General features: G+C 45.3%; 1 protein-coding gene across 1 annotated transcript in view; it reads left to right on the top strand.

Moving 5' to 3' along the window:
• Positions 1 to 867: 867 nt before the first annotated feature.
• Positions 868 to 19,124, top strand: part of SP2 (Sp2 transcription factor) — a 30,653-nt gene continuing 12,396 nt past the window's right edge. Inside the window, exons 1-2 of the mRNA XM_006832517.1 lie at positions 868 to 908; positions 18,333 to 18,409. Coding sequence (XP_006832580.1) covers positions 902 to 908; positions 18,333 to 18,409 — 84 coding nt within the window. The 5' untranslated portion in view covers positions 868 to 901. The remainder of the gene's footprint in view (positions 909 to 18,332; positions 18,410 to 19,124) is intronic.

Below are 19,124 nucleotides of genomic sequence, written 5' to 3'. Positions count from 1 at the left end.
GCAGCCCCTGGAAATCTGCTTTTAGAAAGTAGCCCAGGAGATTCAGATGCGCACGTTTTGGGACTGCCAGCTGGGGGAACGGGAGGGGGGGCGGGTATGGAGGAGGAAGCGATGCCGATCTAATAACTTGGTGAGGATTAATAGGGACTTGAACTAACTGATGCAATGAAAATATTCCCTTTCTAGGAAGTGACATGTAATCCTAACGCTCGCTATCGTGTTAGACCCAGTGCCTTAGTGATCAAGATCTCCCGAAGCACTTTTCTTACTCCCACGACAATGAAAAGCGAGAGACTATATAAAAGGTAGGTAGCTTTCCACTCACCAGACAAGAGGTTGAGTGGTAGAGCGCAGTGGGAGAAGAGCTAGAAGAAACCCTGCCACACCAAGGCAATTTAAGGCGCAATGTATACTCTATTTATAGGACATTCCTCGGCCTCACCCTAAGGCCTTATGATTGGCTTTAGGGTAGATCTATCACTCATCTTCTGGGTTAGAGGTGGGTGGGAGGTCAACCACCACCAATACAAAATCACTCTTCAGCTAAGCCCCGCCCCACCTAGCTTCCTGTTGCTGTCCGTCAGCCACCTAGAAGGCGGGACTATACCTCCCGTCAATTGGCTAGTGAACATGTCAGTCGCTCTTCAGTACATTTCCGGTTGGTGCTCTTTGCTGTCCATCATTGACATTTCATAAACCTATTGGTCAAACCAACGTCGCTCTAGATACCGTTCGTTGGTTGGCTATAAGTGCTGTCGGTCCCCAGTGTTCCGAACTCTTATTGGTGAACACTGCCGTCGCTCGGGTGGTGGCGGGCTCTGGGATTGGCGGGTGCTAGGCGGGCGGTGTCAGGCTCTCGGTGGCGGCGGAGGCGGCGGAGGCCAGGGAGGAAGATGTCGTAATGAGCGGTGGGTCCTGGTCGCTGCCGGCGGGGTCTTCCCGGCCGCAAAGGGCTGGGAAGACGGGCAGAGGCCGCGGGGACGGGGAGCCGGGGCCGGGGCTTTCCCCATGGGGCCGGGCCTGGCGCCGGGGCCCGGCTTCTGGAGGGGCGGGGGAGGGAGGATTCCCGCCCGGAGGAGGAGCGGGGCTGGCCAGCCGGGCGGAGGCACCCGGAAGGGGGCGTTCGACTCCCCGCCCCCTCGGAGCCCACTGGGCGGGAGGGTGACGCTTCCGGGGACTGAGGAGAAGAGCGGGCACCTGGGGAGGGCTGGTATCCCCTCTTCCTCGTCGCCTACCCACCTCAGTGCCACTCTCCATGGACAAAGCCTGGTTTTCTCCGAGGAGGTGGCCGACACCCCTTGGGCTTGCCTTGTGCCATTCCTGCCCACCGGCAGTTCAGGGGTTTCCACAGTGTAGAGAGGGACAAAGTCGGGGAATGCATGAGATTCAGACTGTGACCACCACTGCTGGGCAGAGAAGCCAAGCTAGGTACCGATATATCCCAGGCGAGGGATGGTGTCAGGGCGCCACGGCACGCACGCCGTAGGCAGATCACCCCTCGCCTTTGACTGCGGAGTGGGCAAAACTCGTGTTTTTATGTTTTATATGTAGTTTTGAGTCGCCAGCTAGAAAGCTGCAAGCTCTTAGCCAGATTGTGGGAGATGTAAGTTACTTGTTGACAGAGCTTCCAGTCTGACGTCCCAGGGGAGAGACTGCTGAATTCCCAAATCCCAGGCACAAACAAGTCTAAGGAATGATTGAAGAAATAAAACAAAATGGAGACTTACTCTTTTCCTCCACTCCACCTCCATCCCCAGTGCTGACTTAAGGTTCCTAGCCTCTTACCCAGGATTCTTGGCTTACCTTCCTGGCTGCTTTTTATTTTAGTTCAAAGGGACCTGTGTCTTCTCTGGGCAATTGAGAAACCTGCTCTCACTGCATTCCTTGGTTTGGATTCCAATATACCGTCATGTTAAATTGTTTCCTAATGAACTTCATCCCGGGAGATTTGGACTGGTATTCTTAGTGTACATTTTCCCTTCTGAGGTTACTTTGTATCCACTTAGTGTTGTTTCCCAGAGATAGATAGGGAGCGTTGAATTGGCCCCATGTGGTGCTGTAGGATAAGCACTGGACTGCTAACCACAAGGTCAGCCTTTCAAACTCTCCAGCTGCTTCTTACAGGGTCGCGATGAGTCTTACCCAGCCAGCAGCACTTACTTAGACTCCAAACCACGGGATAGTAATAATAAAAACCCATTGACTGCAATAACAAATATAATCTTGTTTTAAATTCTTGTGTGCAATGAAGGGGGTGAATTCTTCAGACAACCTATCAATTGGGCTGATGATGTCAGTGCTCCGGGGGCTTCTATTGGGTGTTGAGACTTGTTGGAAACAGTCTCATTAGCTGGGGTGATTGGTAAGTTTCCAATTCTGGTTCCTCCACTTGGTTGTAAAGGCTTAGCCTCTTAAAAAGCAATGAGAGAGAAAGAAACATATTAACTGGTCTGTCATAATTCTGAACCTCTCTGAGCTAGGCTGCCAAAAACACACTGCCTAGGAGACCCAAATAGTGCGATTTCATTAGGGTCTCCTAACCTGACCAGAGAACCAGCCTCCGCAAGGTAGACTTTAGCATCGCTGTTGATAGCACATGGACTGGCCACTTTTCTCCTCTCAGATTCTGTTTAAGTTTGGGCCTTCAGAGGCGTGTCAGAGGAGAGGAAAAGCAAACGAAGATCTGAGTATAGAACACAGAGCCTCATGGCATTCTGGGATGTGGAGTGCTTCATTTTGATATCTTGAGCTTGAACTTCTTAGTTCTAATGGTTAACAGCAGGCTCTTGGAGAAGTTGCAGAGTTCCTTGTAGAACAAAGAACAAACAAGCCTCTTACCCCATAGTAAGTGGAGTCCTGGTGTGGTACTGTAGGATAAGCACTGGACTGCTAACCACAGGTTGGTTCAAACTCACCAGCCACTCCTCAGAAATCCTGTACAGGGTCGCTATGAGTCAGAACTGACTTGATGACACACAGTAGCAACAGCAGTAATAAGTATTTAACAGTTTCCAGGCTTACTTAATTACCTTTGAGAAGACATTCAGGGATCTGTAGCCAAACAGTCCTTTTGATATCTTTGGACTAGCTTTGGTTTGGGCTCAGCAATTTTTTGTAATAGAAATGTTGTTGTTTTTATGAGCCATTGGTTCCAACTCATAGGGGTTCCAAGGACTGGCTGGTGAGTTTGAACCGCTGACCTGCAGTTCAAGCCAATCTTTCAGTCCAGTGCATTATCCTACAGTACCACACCAGGACACCGATAGATGTGTAGCATGTTATTTTTCTAGGATTTAGCTTTGCCCCATTTGTTCTCTGTATACAAATAAATTGGAAACTCTAATATATATATATATATGTGTGTGTGTATATACATATATATATATTTGGAAAAATTAGGAATTATTTTAGAAGGGGTGGGCACTGTCCACAGAATGAAAGACACAGAAATACTGCTTTAAAGGGTGTGTGGGTCATAAGACCCCCCAACGAAATGGATTGGCTAGGTGGCAGCAATGGATTTAAGCATGGCAACAATAGTGAGGTTGGCCCAGGTTCGGGCAGTGTTTCGTTCTGCTGTGCGTAGGGTTGCTATGGGTCGATACCAACTTGATGGCACATAACAACAGAATTTTAGAACGTTGAGGGGCAGAATGGGGTGAACACATCTGAGTTTCCATGAAAACTTTATGAATTGCAGAGACTTGGAGTAAAATCTATTTGGAGAAGCTCCAGTTTTTTGGATAGTCTGGGGCATCCCTTTGGGCAGCTCAACTGGATTTGTGAACTTCTTCCCAGCAATTCTGAACCAGGAACCACTTGGCTTGTAGGTTGGACCAAGCAAGTGTCAGCTGGACTGAGAAATGAACATCATTATGAAATGCACTCAGTGTTTTTGCTTTGAATATACATGCAACTCCTTCTGTGACTTCTAGACCTGTGGTAGGAGGGAGAAATGCTCTTTCTCATGATTTCTTCCCTCATAAAGCCAGCCTTTAGCTCTTTATATTTCTGACATGTAATTGGAAGGTTCTCTATGTTAAGGAACTCTTCCACCATTATTTCTGGGTAGCAGCATTCTCTGAGAAGACCCCAGGGAGGAGGAGGTCAGTGACATCTCTGTCAAGAATCCATTAGAGCAGGTTGGAAGATGAGTGACCAGTGTCACAAGCTGGCTCATTTCTAACTCAAGGTCATTGCCATCTTAAGTAGGACAAGGATTGGAGATTTCCTGGAGGAGATGCTCCCTGGTGGTACCGATGAGTTTGTTCCGATTGACAGGATTCTGCAATAGAAAAATGGACTTTCTACATGCCTCATGGGGTGATGCTGAGAAAAGAGCCCCAGAACCACCTCAGCATCAGCTTTACTCACTCAGTGGAAGCTCTAGCTTCTTCCTCTTGTGTCTAGGAAGTGTTCTGTCAGCATACTGTGAGGCTGCTACTTAGGGTGGCCTTCAGACTGGCTTGATCTTGGGAGATGAGCTGTGCTTCAGAGCAAGGAGTATGCCTGGGTTACTTGTCTGGGTGAGAGAATTTTCCGTTTACCTCCAGTGAGCAGCTTGGCCAACATAGCAGTTTGAATCTTCCTTTGGACATCTCACCCCCTTAGTTGCAGTTTGTCTCCGTTGGAATTACTCGCTGTACCTTGTCAGAAGCACCACCACCTGGCAATGCAGGGGATTGATTAGTCAGGGTGACTTTTGATGCCCAGGCCTCCAAGGTGTCAGCTCTTCCCTCTCCATCTCAGCCACCAACAGACAGTGGCCTGCACATTTTCAAATACCTCCTCCTAAGTCCCCGAGTGGCCTCGGAGAGAATGTGAATCCGAAATAAGAGCCAGTTGGGCAGGGCTGTGATTGAAAATGGAATTTTCCTGCCCTCCACCCATCAGTGTCTAATTGGAAATATTCTCAGATTAGGTTTGCAAAGTAGACCCAGATATCCCCCCAGCCCTCTTCTGCATGGTAAACCCCCATGAATGTGGGGAGTGACTTGAGAATACACTGGCTGAGGCAGAGAAAGCGGTGTGTTTACACATAATGAGACTCGGGAGGGGAGAAAGGCCTGTCGGGTTTCTTTTGCTCCTGCTCTCCAAGACAGAATTCTGAGGCCCAGTTTTCTCTGACAGCAGTCTTTTGCAACATTTCCTAAGACTACTTCTGTCAGAATGAGGAGTTCTAAGCATTCTTTGCTCTCTTTCTTAGAATCCTTTCAGTACAATGGGGTGTGACTCAGGCATCATTCAAATTGACAGATGATGATGACACCCTCATGTTTTGGGGGAGAGGAATTCTGGTGGGGAGCCTTACAAGAGGGATTCACACAGCAGCTGCCCTCATAATCTCCACTTGGGAAGGAACTTTCCCTCAGTACATATTGGAATGAAACATTGAAATGTAGTGCCTGGTTTGGTGATGAGGTGTGTGCTTTAGAGGTGACTGGTCCAGCAGTAGGGCTGGCTGGACTCTGCTGGCCCATGCAGACACCCCCACTTGTGACTGGGAGTGTTAAGAGTTCCATCTGGGATTGGGGCGCTGATGAGGACAAGACCTGGGTTCTGGCCAACAGAGCTGAGCTAGCCTGTCCAGTTGATTCAGCCTAGTGCCAGGAGATGCAGATCTGCCAATTTTCTCCTTTGGTTCTTAAACTTGCCATTTAGCCTCTACCACTATGAGACTTGTGAGTTGCTTGATTGATTGGCTGATTCATTCAACAACTATGTATTGAGCACCTGCTATATGCCAGGTCCTGGGGCTACCACAGTGAGTAAGGACTTCTTTCTAGCAGTCTCTTCCCTTAGGAAGCACACATTTTAATGGGAGACAATAAGTAATAACTCTGTATTATTTTGTTTGTGAAAAGAGCCTTGGGGAAAATAGAACAAGAGGATAGGAGGTGTGTGTGTGATGGGGGGAGGGCATTATGGGACTTCAAAAAGTTTGTGGGGAAATTCCAAACCAAATTAAAAAAACTCGACCCCCTGCTATTGAGTTGGTTCCTACTCATACTGCCCCTATAAGACAGGGTAGACCTGCTCCCTAGGGTTTCCAAGTCTGTAAAGCTTCATGAGAGCAGACAGCCTCATCTTTCTCCTAGAGAGTGACTGGTCCATTTGAACTATTGCTTGCAGTTATTAGTTGTTGTTCAGTGCCATCGAGTCAGTTCAGTATTATCTTTTAAAATTCATTTTTCCATGACCTTTCTGAAACCATCTTAGGAAAGGAAAGATCTTGCTAAGAGGTGATATTTGAGTAAAACCTTGAAGAGGTGAGGGATTGAGACAGGGTGGGAAGAGGTGCAAACACCCTGACTGACTCACACACAGCAGGGTGATAACATGGCTGAGGCAGAGCAAAGGAGGAACTAGATCACAGAGAGCCCTGGGTGTCACCATGGGGACTGCAGTTTTTTGAGCAGGAGATGGGAAGTTATTGGGGGCCTCTGAACTGAGGATTTAAGTTCAGTTGGTCTTACTCTTGATGCAGGCTGAAAATAGGTACTGGATGCTCCTGCCTAGATTGGGTGGTCACAGAGGAACAAGGGTGAAAAGCAGTCCATTTTTGTTGATTGTCACATGGGGGCTGTGGAATTAAGAGGCACCAAGGATGATGCCCAAGACTTAGGGCTGAGCAGCCGGAAGGACAGAGTTGCCATTATCTGCAGTGGGGAACACTGAGGGAGGTACCAAATTCAGGAGCTCTCAGGGGCTGTCCTGGGTGGTGCTGTAGGACCGCAAGGCCAGTTTGAACCACGAGCTCGATGGTTCAAACTGACCAGCCACTCATCAGAAACCCTGTACTGGGCTGATAGGAATCGGAGCCGACTCAGTGGCAGTTAACAACAGGAGCTGTTTGGGATGAATTAGATTCAAGATACCTATTAATACCTCCAAGTGAAGAGGTCAGTATCCAGGTGGGTATACAAGTCTGGAGATATAAATTAGGGAGTCACCATTATGTAGTGCTGTAGGATCAGCACTGGACTTAGAACCATAAAATAAGCAGTTCAAACCCACCAGCTGCTCCTCAAAAACCCAATACAGGGTCGCTATGAATTGGAACTGACTTGAAGGCCCTTAACAACAACATCTACAATGGATTTTAAAGCCCAAGAGTGGCTAAAATCACCCCAGACTGAGCTCCAGGGCATCCCTACAATGTAGAATTTGAGGAGAGGGAAGAACCAACGAAGGAGATTTAGAAGTAGGATGCCAACCTGGCAGGTGTATGCTGTAAAACGAGTGAAATGAAGAAAGTGCTCAAAGAGAAAAAGTTTAATCGTCAGATCAACAGGGAAGAAGTCTACGAATCAGCCATTAGATTTAGCAATGTGACAGGGGCTGGGGGCCTAAGCAGTTTTGGCAGCATGCAGGGCAGGTATAGCCTGCCATGGCTTGGTTTTTTCCTCATCAGCTGGCCCTGACTTCTTCCAGTCCAGGTAGCTGGGAAAGACTAGGTTTAGGATCTGCTGTGTTGGCTTAAGTCCAACTGAGTTGACCACAATAGCCAGCAGAACTGTTGGAGCTTGGTGAAATGCCTCCAGGGGAAATACTGGACCCAGCAGATACCGAGGAAAGCTATAGCCATGAAGTAGGAATTCCTGAGACAAGAGTCACCAAGTCCTGGCTGTGGAGTTTGGCACGTTCTCTGCCAAAAGGAACAAAAACTTCGTAAAGCCATTTGTTGTGGTATTTCTTTGGGCCCCTTCCCTCTCTCATTGTGTCTCAAGAATAGTATTCTTAAAAGAAAGACCAGTGGTCCAGCCCCTAACCTGATGGTCAAGGCTTGGGATTCCTGGCTGGGGCCTCTTCCTGTTATACCCCTAGGGCTGGAACTTTCAGTTAATTTATAGAGGGATTGGGGCTACCATAGTGAACAGTAGAGAGACAGCCTAGACATACGGGGAGAGGGTTAGGAAAGACTTTCCCGGGATAAACAGATTATAAATGAGCTCTGAGGAATGACGTGAGTTGTCCAGACAGAAAAGCTCCAAAGGAGAGACGGCATGTCACTTTGTAGCAGCAGAAATTAAAAACTCAAGTGAAGGCAATGTGGGGAGTGTTATAAGGGCAAGAAATAACGGTGGAGAGGCAAATGGGGAGGAGGGGCAGGAAGGGAGCAGATTGGGCTGAGCTTTATAAAGAAGAGGTTTATGGGGTGTGGTTGGATTGGATTTGCATTTTTTAAAGATTCTGCTAACTGGCTTGTGGAGGCAATATCAGAGAGGCAAGGCCAGGAGGCTGTGGACAGTGTTTCAGGTGGAGCTGACCGAGGTTTGTGTTAGGAACATGGCAATGGATGGAGAGGGCTGGGTAGATTGGAGAGAGATTTACATCTAGGTGGTAGGATCACCTGGACTTGTTGACTAGCAACAAGGATGCTGCTGCTCAGGCTTCTGATTTGGGTTGGAGGATGGTGCCATTCATTGTAATTGGAAATATGAGAAGAAAGAATTAGTTAACTGGCAGGTGGTAAGTGCTACCAAGTAGGTGATTGGGCACTGATGGTGGTCTAGGAAGGGTTTTTTGAGGAGTTACATGGCCAGCACATAGTGGGCTCTCTCAGTAAATTTGTTATTGTTAAGTGCCATCGAGTCGGTTCCGACCCATAGTGACCCTGTACAGGGTTTCCGAGGGTGTAAATCTTTACGGGAGTAGAAAGCCTCGTCTTTCTCCCGCGGAGCGGCTGGTAGTTTCGAACCGCTGACCTTAAGGTTCGCAGCCCGATTCATAACCACTACGCTAAATCCAGGCTGCGATCTGATGGCCTTTGCTAGGTGAAGAAAGAAGGCAGTGACAGCCATAGCTCTTCAGGGAGCTGGGGGGAGGGCCCATGGTGCCTGAGCAGAGAACTGGCAGATGGGACAGCTCAGAGTTGGAAGTGTCTGTCCAGCCCAAGTGGAGAGGCTCACAGAGGGCTGTGTGTGTACCAGTGACATTCAGAGGAGAGAGCTGGGCCAATGACCTGGAAGGACAGGACACAGAAAGAGCAAGTGTTGAGGATCATCGAGAAATTTAAGAGTGGCAAAGGAAGATGTACCCATTAGGAGAAGAGGTGGCTGGAGAGGTGAAAGATAATTCATGGGAATTTTGAGGAGGAAGGAATGACTATAGGGTCAGGAACTGCAGATGAGAATCAGCTGGATTAAGGAGGTCACTGGTGATTTTGACCAGAGTTGTTTCAGCAGAACACTGGAGTAGAATTCTTGATGTAGCTGCCTGGGAGATGACCAAATGGGGAAGGGGGGAGGAAGGGAAGGCTGGAGCTGGAGGGGACAGTCAGTATCAAGAGCAGGAGCTCCGGATGCTTTTCAGGTTAGACTGGCTTCCAAGTACAGAAAGGAAAGTTGGTATAGCCCCACCGGCAGCCCCCAGCATTCAGGCCTGCCTTGAAGCTTCCTTTTGATGCCTTTGTCCTTGGTGGCTAGGAGAGGGACAATTGGAATTTAGTAAATTGTGTAAAACTTGGCCAGTTTAGGGACTTTTGGAAAAAATTCAGCCAACCTGAATTAATCACAAACCTGAATGACATAAATTTGGAAGAAATGTGGGTTTTTCTTTCAAATTTACATAGTAACCCCATCTACTGTTGTTGATAAATGTGGGTTTGATAACTGGATGTCAACTGCTGTTAAAGCAGATTGTACTATTAAATTGGCAGAGTGTTGGAAACAATTACATAACTAGGCCAAAGAGTCTCTGCAATCTTGTCACACTACTTAGCACCTCTTGGACTAGTATAAGGAAAGGCTAAACACAATGTATGACCCAGCTGTACTTTTTAAATATGTTTCCACATTGATGAAATTCTGAAGTCCTTTGATCACAGCCGTCCCGTTCCCTAGTTACCTTTCCCCTTCAGCACTGTAGACTTACAAGCACCAACTGCAAATGCTTCTCTTTTTCCTTTCCTGGGTAATCGCAGGGTAGAAGTCTGCAGTGGCATGGGGAGCTTGCCCAGGTCTGCAGCCCAGAGCCTGAAAAGCCCCAAGTGACACTAGCAGAGACACTTAAAAACATGGCTTGAGATCTGGATGAGTATTTCAAGAGCTAGCTGGGGAGGAAATGAAACCAAACTGAACCATACAATGTCAAGTGCCAACAGTCTGCAGCTTGCTCCATAGATTCTGCTTTAATGTCCTAACTCAGAAGAATCGTCAGAGCCCAGCCGGTCTCCAAACAGCTTGAGTCCAGGGCAGTAATGACTTTAGAGGGAATGAGGGAGGTGATAAAGAATGTGATGGGCCGGTTTTCATTTCGTATGTTTTGCCTGCACTCTGTCCTTTTCTGGTATCTCTCCACGTTATAATAGAGGATTTCTCGGGGAGTCATTCACCAATTTTAGCTAAATGATCCTAAACCCAAGGGAGCTCTGAAAAGAGCCCCTGCTCTGAAAAGAACCTCTCTTTTCAGCCCTGTCAGAAACCAATCCTGTGTTTTCATCAGCAGCATGGTCTGAGATTTATCAAAATCTTAAAACCAACTTCCCTCCCTTTATGGATGTCATTGAATGAGACACACCTTCTGCCTCTGGTTCCCTGACTCCAGGGAAGGGAGAACAGGATCACAAAAAGGCAACAGGTTCCAGCTTTTGAAAGTTCTCTTTCACATTACATTGATAATCTGCCTTTTTGAGATTTTCACCCCAAAGCCTTGGTCCGACCCTTTGGATCACATATGGAATAAATATCCAGGTGGACACCCCCATTCAGGCATCCTGGTCACAGCCATCGCCAGTCTTCTATCAACTTACAGCTCCCACTGAAAATCTCCCCTTTCAAAGTCCCTCAGGACAGAACCAGACACTACACAGGAGCCCTAGCTGCTAAATACATGAGGACTATTATTTTTCTTGCTCTATGTTTGAACTTGGAGAAATGTAGTCCAAAATTGCAACAGCTTTTTTGGCAATCATACCTAGACACCGTTGGCTCCCCTTTAGCTGAGTCAGAAAACCACTGGGGCTTTTTCACATGAGAACTAAGATTAGGCCCTGTCTTTCTGTACTATGTGCATGTGGGGTTTTGTTTTTAAGTGGAGGATTTACTAAATTTTAAACCACCATTTATTGGTTACCAACTGTATGCCAGGTCTTACGCCTGATGCTTTTCATATATATTATTGAAGTCTCACAGAAATCCTCTGAGGCCCTGACTTTTCTCGGGTGGTATGATGGGGCTGAGGGAGGGACAGTTCCAGCTGAAGGCTGCCACAGTCAGAATTCTTAGTGAGAACTGGAGCCTCATGTTCTTAAACACCACAACGCCCAGTTTTTGAAGATCTCTTTGAACTGTAGTAGCTACCCTCATTGTATTTGTGACATCTGTAAGCTTCACACGCCTTCTGGATCTTTGAGCCATTTTCTAAACATGGGTAGTGAATCCACCGCCACCAGATAGACTGCTATAAAATCAGTGTAGTGGGTCACGAGTTTTTAAAAATGAAATTATTGTGACTCAAGCGACCACAAGCACAACCGAATGAAACACTCCCCAGTCCTGCCTCACAATTGTTTCACCCATTGCTGCGACCACTGTCAACCCCTCTTATTAGTGGTCTTCCTCCTTTTTGTTGACCATCCTTTTTATCAAACATGATGTCCTTCTCCAGAAATTGGTTCTTCCTGACAACATGTCCAAAGTTATACTGCCTGTACTTCAACAAAGACACATTTGTTTGTTCTTCTGGCAGTCCATGGTATTTTCAGTATTCTTTGCCAACATCATAATTCTAAGGCATCAATTCTTCAGTCTTCCTTAGTCATTGTCCAGCTCTTACGTATATCTGAGACGATTGAAAATACCATGGCTTGGGTCAGGCATACCTTAGTCCTCAAACTGACAGTTTTGCTCTTTAATACTTTAAAGAGTCTTTGGAATCTGCTTTGCCTAATGCAAAATGAAGTAGAACAGAAAAATATTCAAGTACATCACATATAGTCAGGTACATCACATATAGTCAGGTAAATTGTGTTTCAGGAAACACTGCATAAGCTCAGGTCTGTGGGTGTGTGTTGGGGTCTTGATGTACTGATATACTTTTTCTCTATTTTTTAAACAACTGCTTCATGTTCAAAATAATACCACTGCTGTAAAAGAAAGATGTTTTTGGGTTGCATTGGATTATTTTAATTATAATGCTACAACTTCACTTAATTATTGTAAGCATAAAAAAAAAACAAAACCAAGCAGGCATAACAATTGTGAAGATGACTTACAGGGTCTGGGCAGTGTCTTAGTCTGTTGTGTTTAGGGTTGCTGTGAGTCAGAACCCACTCGACTGCACCTAACAATAAGAAGCATTAAACATATGTATCAGTTCACAGATCTAGCACCTGTGAAATTCACAAATGAAATTATGAAACAAATGAAATAATGACCTAAAAACCAGTAACATTGTAGAGAGCAGGATGCTTTACTAAACCTCAGTGGCTGCTTTCAACATAAGCATGGCACAGACTTGATACAAAATTTCCACACGCCCAACCCCGCAGTGTGTCCTGCCTAGCAGACCTCTGACTCTGGGTCCTTAGGCTTTCACTTTACATAACTGTTGTTGTTATGTGCCTTCCAGTCTGTTCTGACTCATAACAACCCTGTGCATAACACAGCAAAATCCTGCATGCCTGCACCATCCTCACAGGCATTGCTGTTTGAGCCAATTGTTAACCACCACTGTGATTGATACCCACCGTGTTGAGGGTCTGCCCCTTTTGCACTCACTGATTCTCCACTTTGCTTATTTAGTTGTTTAGTGCTGTTGTCAAGTTGATTCTTACTCACAGCGACCCTGTATAAGGTTTCCAAGTAACTGCTGGTGGATTTGGATTGTCGACCTTGTGGTTAGCAGGCCAGTGCTGATCCTACAGCGCCACACCAGGACTCCTCACTGTATTAAACATGATATCAGAATTAATGTGTCTGAATTAGCCCACACAGTTAAGGCTGGTGTCACTTGGCCTAGTGAAGATGTAACCACGAACATAGACCCTGAGACACAAGCAGGACCTAGTTAAGTAGCAGTCATCCCGTGAACCTATACTGTTGTTGTTGTTGTTACATGCCATCGAGTTGGCTCTGATTCATAGTGACCCTATGCACAACAGAATGGAACATTGCCTGGTCTTGTGCCATCCTCATAATCATTACTCTTGTGCCCACTGCTGTGGCCACTGTGCCATTTAATCTTGTTGAGGGTCTTCCTCTTTTTCTCCGACCCTCCGCTTTACTAAGCCTGATTCCTTCTCCAAGGACTGGTCCCTCCTGATAATATGTCTGAAGTATGAGAAACAGAATCTTGCCATCCTGGCTTTTAAGGAGCATTCTGGCTAAAATTCTTCCAACACAGATTTATTTATACTTCTTGCAGCTCATAGTAACTTTTAATACTCTCCTCCAACACCATAAGTCAAATGCATTAATTCTTTTACGATCTTCTTTATTATCTAACTTTCACATACATATAAGGCCACTGGAAATAACCTGGCTTGGGTTAGACGCACCTTAGTCCTCAAGCTGAAATCTTTGTTCTTGAACACTTGAAAGAGGTCTTGTTCAGCAGATTTGCCTAATGCAATATGTCATTTGATCTCTTGACTGCTGCTTCCATGAGTGTTGATAGTGCATCTAAGCAAAATGAAGTTTTTGACAACATTTATCATGATATTATTTATTGGTCCAGTTGTAAGGGGTTTTTTTTTTTTCTTTTCATTGGGGTGCAACACAAACTAAAGGCTGTGGTGTTTGATTTTCATCAGTAAGTATTATTTTAAGTCGTCTTCACTTTCAGCAAGCAAGGTTGTATTGTCTGTATATCTCAGGTTGTTAATGAGTCTTCCTCCAATCCTGATGCCACTTTGTTCTTCACTGCCTCTTTGTCTGTGTACAGCTTCCTCATGAGCACAATTAAGTGTTCAGGAATACTGATTCTTTGCAATGTTATCTATAACTTGTCTTGATCCACACAGTGAAAGCCTTTGCATAGTCAGTAAAGCACAGGTAAACATCTTTCTGGTAAGCTTAGAATCATCTGACATCATCATTGATGTCCCTCATTACACATCCTCATTTGAATCTGGCTTAAACCACTGGCAATTTCCTGTCCATGTACAGTTTCAGTTGTTTTTGAATTATCTTTAGCAAAATTTTACTTGCATATAATATTAATGATATTGTCTGATAATTTCTGCATTCCGTTGGGCCGCCTCTTTGAAATAGGCACAAATATGGATCTCTTCCAGTCAGTTGGCCAGGTAGCTGTCTTCTAAATTTTTTGGCATAGATGAGTGAGTGCCTTCAGTGTTGCATCACTTTGTTACCAATGCACCTTGGACTTCTTCCTTCAGTGCCATTAACTCTTGATCATTTGCTACTTTTTGAAATGGCTGAACTTTTTGGTACAGTGACTCTGTATTCCTGCCATTTTTTTTTTTTTAATGCTTTCTGCATCACTCATCTTTTGCCCGTAGAATTCTTTAAATATTTCAAACTAAGACTTGAATTATTTCTTCAGTTCTTCCAGCTTGAGAAATGCTGAGTATTTGGTTCTCTAACTCCAGGTCTTTGCACATTTCATTATAATTCTTGACTGTATTTTCAAACTGCCCTATGACATTTTCAGTTCAGCTCTTTTACCTCCCCATTTCTTTCATTTGCTTTAGCATCTCTATGCTGGAAAGCAAGTCTCCTCTGACATCCATTTTCATCTTTTTTTCTTTCTTGTCTTCTTAATGACCTTTTGCTTTCTTCCTGTGTGATGTTCTTGATGTCATTGTACAACTCTTCTGGTCTTTGGTCATTAGTGTTTAATGTATCAAATCTGCCCATGAGTTTATCTCTTAATCCAGCTGGGATATGTTCAAGGTCATATTTTGGCTCTTGTAGACTTGTTTTAATTTTCTCAGCTGCAGCCTGAACTCGCATATGAACAATTGATGGTCTGTTCCACAGTCTGCCCCTGGCCTTTTTCAGCTGATGATATGGAGCTTTTCCTCTATCGCGTTCCACAGATGTAGTCAATTTGGTTTCTGTGCATTCCATCTGATGAGGTCCATGTGTTTTATGTCTTTTATGTTGTTTAAAAAAGGTATTTGCAATGAAGAAGTCACTGGTCTTGCAAAATTCTAGCATGCGATCTCCAGCATCATCTCTATCACCAAGGCCATATTTTCCAACTACTGATCCTTACTCTTTGTTTCCAACCTTTGCATTTTAATCACCAGTAATTATCAATACTTTTTTTTTTTTAACGTTTTCATTGTGAATTGAGTGATAGTTTACATGGGAGAACATCGGTTTTACACTCATTTCATTGCAATGATTACAATCCCCTCCGTGCATCATCATCCAACAGTATTTGCTTCTTTTCCCTTGGTTGTTGTTTTTTTAAATTATCAATACATCTTGATTGCATGTTTAGTCAATTTCAGACTGAAGAAGATGGTAGAATTTTTCAGTTTATTTTTCACTGGCTTTAGTGGTTGGTGCGTAAATTTGAATAATACCTGGCTTTCCTTGTAGGCATATGGATATTATGCTATCACAGACAGCATTATACTTCAAAACAGATCTTAAATGTTCTTTTTGATGATGAATGAAATGCCATTCCTCTTCAATTTGTCATTCCTAACATAGTAAACCATGATTTTCAGATTAAAAATGGCCAGCAGCAGTAGATTTCAGCTCACTAGTGCCTAGGATATCGATCTTTATGCACTCCATTTCATTTTTGACAATTTCCAATTTTCCTAGATTCATACTTTGTACATTCCATTTCCCAGTTATTAATGGATGTTTAAGGTTGTTTCTCCTAATTTTGAGTTGTGCCCCATCAGCAAATGAATGTCCTGAAAGCTTTATTTCATTCGCATTATTGTGGTCATCTCCACTTTGAGGCGGCAGCTCTTCCCCACTCGTATTTTGAGTGTCTTCCGGCACTATATTTGACAATATTTGGGCGCTCTTCATCATGCTTCAGTAATCAGTATTCTGGTGCTGTGGTGCGGTCTGACAGTGGGCCGTTGCTCTTCTTAAGGTTTTCAGTGTCTAACTCTTCAGAAGTAGTCTGCCTCTCCTCCCTAGTCTTTCGGAGTCTGTCAGTTTGTCCTACTGTGGTGGCTTGTGTGTGGCTGTGATGCTGGAAGCTATGCCAGCAGCATTTTCAATACCAGTAGGGTCACCCACAGTGGACACGTTTCAGCGGAGCATCCCGACTAAAACAGACTAAGAACCTGTAGTATGATGGTCATTTTTAAAAGCTGATCATCAAAGTGAAAAATGAAACCTACAGAGAAAGCATGAGCTCCTGAGGAGAAGCCTGTGCGTGAACCGTAGTTCCAGGACCTACCCCTTGTGTGACACACACCGGCTGACCTCACCACTTGTGAAGGCATGCTCAGCTTCGCCCCCAGCAGGGACTACCCTCCAGTCCACATTTTTCACATTGCTCAGAAGATTGGGGAATTTCCAGTTCAATGCCTGTTGAGTTAAATGCATGGTATCTACCAGTCTCCTGACGAGAGTTCTCTAGAGAAGAAACTGAGGTTTGTTTTAAAAATAACTCCTATACTTAGTCCCTTTGATCGCTTCTTCCTTTCCTAATTGCAGTGGTGTTCAGTCATTTGTTCTGGAACCTGCTTTCAGGATCTACAGAGATTTTGTCCTATGGCTCCTCATAGTTTGCAAGTGTGTCTGTGAAGTCTCCCAGATCTGGAGTGCAGTTTGCTGGGGCTCAGAGCACGGAGACCATTTTCAGGCATTGGCGTGCCCTCTTACCAGCCCATCCCCTGTCCTTAGCTACCTTTTCATTCCCTTCTCCCATTTAAGAATCATTCTTCTGGAGAAGCCAGAGACCAGCCAAAATGAAGACAGTTCTGCTTTCTCTGACCTCTGTCTGTCTTCTTCTCATCAAATGGCTCCTCTCTGGTGGTTTAATTTAAGGCCTTTTATATTTGTCAAAGTCCCTTTCTTGGCTTCAATCTTGAAATATTACCTCTCCTGGCTCTTTTACACATTATCTATTAAATTCAAGTCTCGAGTCTCAACCAAGTGTCTACCCCACATACACTTCCTCCACAACCCAGTGCTAGCAAAACGAGCAGAGAAACATCGTATTAAAAGTGACTGCAGTCAGTGTGGCCACTGGTTTCTTCCTATTCACCAGAGGTAAGATTTGTGAATTTTATTTACAAATTGCTTTTTCTTGAGCCCACTTGCCTCTGAGTGTCTGAAGTCCTGTCCCTCTAGCCCCTCCTTGTACTTCCAAAGGTCCAGTGCGCAGGTGCCAGTGTTCTTTTCCTTAAGGATTCCCGAACTGTAGACGCATAGTTTCTTCTCCCCCAAGTTCCCATGATTCCATTTTACTTATTTCATCTTTTTTTTTTAAATCAGACTTAAGTGAACTAGACTTTACCTTCATGATTTCCTCGGCCTTATTTCCCTTTACTGAAGAATAAAAATACACTTGGGTTAGGTTAGAGTATGTTCAATTTGGGAAAATGAGAAAATACAGAAAAAACAAGAAGAAAAACCTGAAAGTCAAACAAAATTCTACTACCCAGAGATGGTGGTTTTTAATGCTTTAGCATTCTTTTTGAGACTTTCTTACTCAGCTATATTCTTACAAGGAAATTGACGCACACTTTAAAGCACCCGTTGAATGCACTGTACTTTCATCCTTCCAGTTCTGTCTGACCACTGGCCTTACCTAGTCTTGATGCTGCCAGAGTCCTTCCCTTTTGTACTGTATAAAAGTCTAAATTCACTTAATGAAATTACCCAGATACTATTTATTGATACTTGGAGCCATACTGCCTCAGTGGGGACAGTGGAGCACAAAACACCCACGTCTTCCGGATGGAGCAGATGGTCCTCATCAGGAATCCTGGCCAAGCACTCTTTCCCTGTTTCCCTCCCAGGCCAGTGTGGCAGCTGGCTACAACAGCAGTAGGCAGCAAACTTCACTTGGAGCTAAATGATGAGCTGGGGGTTCCCCCTACCCACACGAAGCGTTCTGATCTAGCTAGGGAGAATGACCATCAGAGAGAGGGCTGTTAGGGTGCTACAGCTTAGTTACAGAAGACAGTCATCCTATCTTCATGTTATCTCAGACTTTCTGATTGCTGGAGGGTACAGTCCAGTGCAGGTAGGACCAACCACCTGTCCTTATGGCCTCCAATAGCCAAGTCTGAAGAGAAGAGAAATAGACAACACGAGGAATGTGTCATAACTTTTCTTGGAGAAGAAGCAGGAAATAGTGGCTAAAAGAAAATCAGAGGCAAGGGGGCTGGGTTCACTCAGCATCTTGTGCATTACTCCATTTCTTTCTTCCAACAGATCCGCAGGCCAGCATGGCTGCCACAGCCGCTGTCAGCCCCAGTGACTACCTGCAGCCCGCTGCCTCCACCACCCAGGCGAGTGGGCTGGGGCTCTGAGGGGGCTGGGCACTGCGTCCACATGGAGGGACTCACTGGGACTTAAACCACAACTGAAAATGCTTCCTGCACACTGTCCCCCTCACTACAAATACCCAAGGGTATGAGCTCTGGGAAGGTTCAGCTGTCTATACTTTCTGAACTGAGAAACAGAAACCATGGCCATCTACCTAAGGTGTCACAGTTGAGTTAGGGGCTGAACCGAGATTATCAAGGTGCCTTCCATCAGAACTCACTGTCCATAAAAGGAAAATAAAGGCTGTGTGTCTAGACCCCAGAAGTCCTTTCAGTGGAGTCTGCAAAGAGCAGCCCTCCCCAGTTTATACAATCAATGGACCAAGCACTAGAAAACAATTTCCTGAAGTCTGTATCTCTCCTGTTGCCTGGTTTTTCCTCCTCCCTTCCTTCAATCCCTGTGGTGGCTGTTGGACCTCTGTCTAAGAAACTCAAGACCTGAGGACAAGTCCATGCTCCTGTCCGAACCCAGGCCACTGGGAGGAAGTGGTCAATGCAGGCTCTTCAAAAGCACCCTGCCCTTGGGGTGCATCGGTGGAGTTCCTTCCTGAGAAAGACACCCTCCATGTTTGTTTCCTCCTTTCCTCAGTGGAGAAGCCAGCAGGGAAGGGGCAACAGGAGCCACTACAGGGAGGAGCTGGCAACTGCCTGCCACAGAGGCAGGAAGGGGCAACAGGAG

The sequence above is a fragment of the Chrysochloris asiatica genome, unplaced genomic scaffold, assembly GCF_000296735.1.
Source record: "Chrysochloris asiatica unplaced genomic scaffold, ChrAsi1.0 scaffold00007, whole genome shotgun sequence".
Classification (NCBI taxonomy): domain Eukaryota; kingdom Metazoa; phylum Chordata; class Mammalia; order Afrosoricida; family Chrysochloridae; genus Chrysochloris; species Chrysochloris asiatica.
Note: the sequence above shows the minus strand (reverse complement) of the source record. Positions and strands in the feature narration are given on the sequence as shown.